The sequence below is a fragment of the Penaeus monodon genome, chromosome 15, assembly GCF_015228065.2.
Source record: "Penaeus monodon isolate SGIC_2016 chromosome 15, NSTDA_Pmon_1, whole genome shotgun sequence".
Taxonomy (NCBI): Eukaryota; Metazoa; Arthropoda; class Malacostraca; order Decapoda; family Penaeidae; genus Penaeus; species Penaeus monodon.
The window spans coordinates 35,144,692-35,144,960 of NC_051400.1; the positions used below are offsets into that span (position 1 = coordinate 35,144,692).

The window sequence follows — 269 nt, forward strand, 5'->3', positions numbered from 1 at the left end:
ATTACATTTATGCAGACGTATAAACAGCCGGATGCCGCGGCATCTTACGCCATTCACTGCTCCGAAAATAAAAACACGTGATCAAAGGCCCCCAACTTTGGAACACAAAGGCATAGCAACTTCCCACACAAGAGACTGAAAGAACGAAGTACGAAAATCTCAGGGAGAGTAAACTTTGCCGATCACTTACTGGAGAGAGAGGAGGCTGTGACACGGGCAGAGGTTGAGGACGGAGACCATTACGCGCCAGGGTGTCCTGTTAGTGTGGT

At 49.1% G+C, this 269-nt stretch overlaps 1 protein-coding gene across 1 annotated transcript in view; it reads right to left on the reverse strand.

Annotated features, from left to right (window-relative positions):
• Window positions 1-269, reverse strand: part of LOC119581982 — a 13,496-nt gene that overhangs the window by 10,621 nt on the left and 2,606 nt on the right. The window contains exon 4 of the mRNA XM_037930171.1: window positions 191-256. Coding sequence (XP_037786099.1) covers window positions 191-256 — 66 coding nt within the window. The remainder of the gene's footprint in view (window positions 1-190; window positions 257-269) is intronic.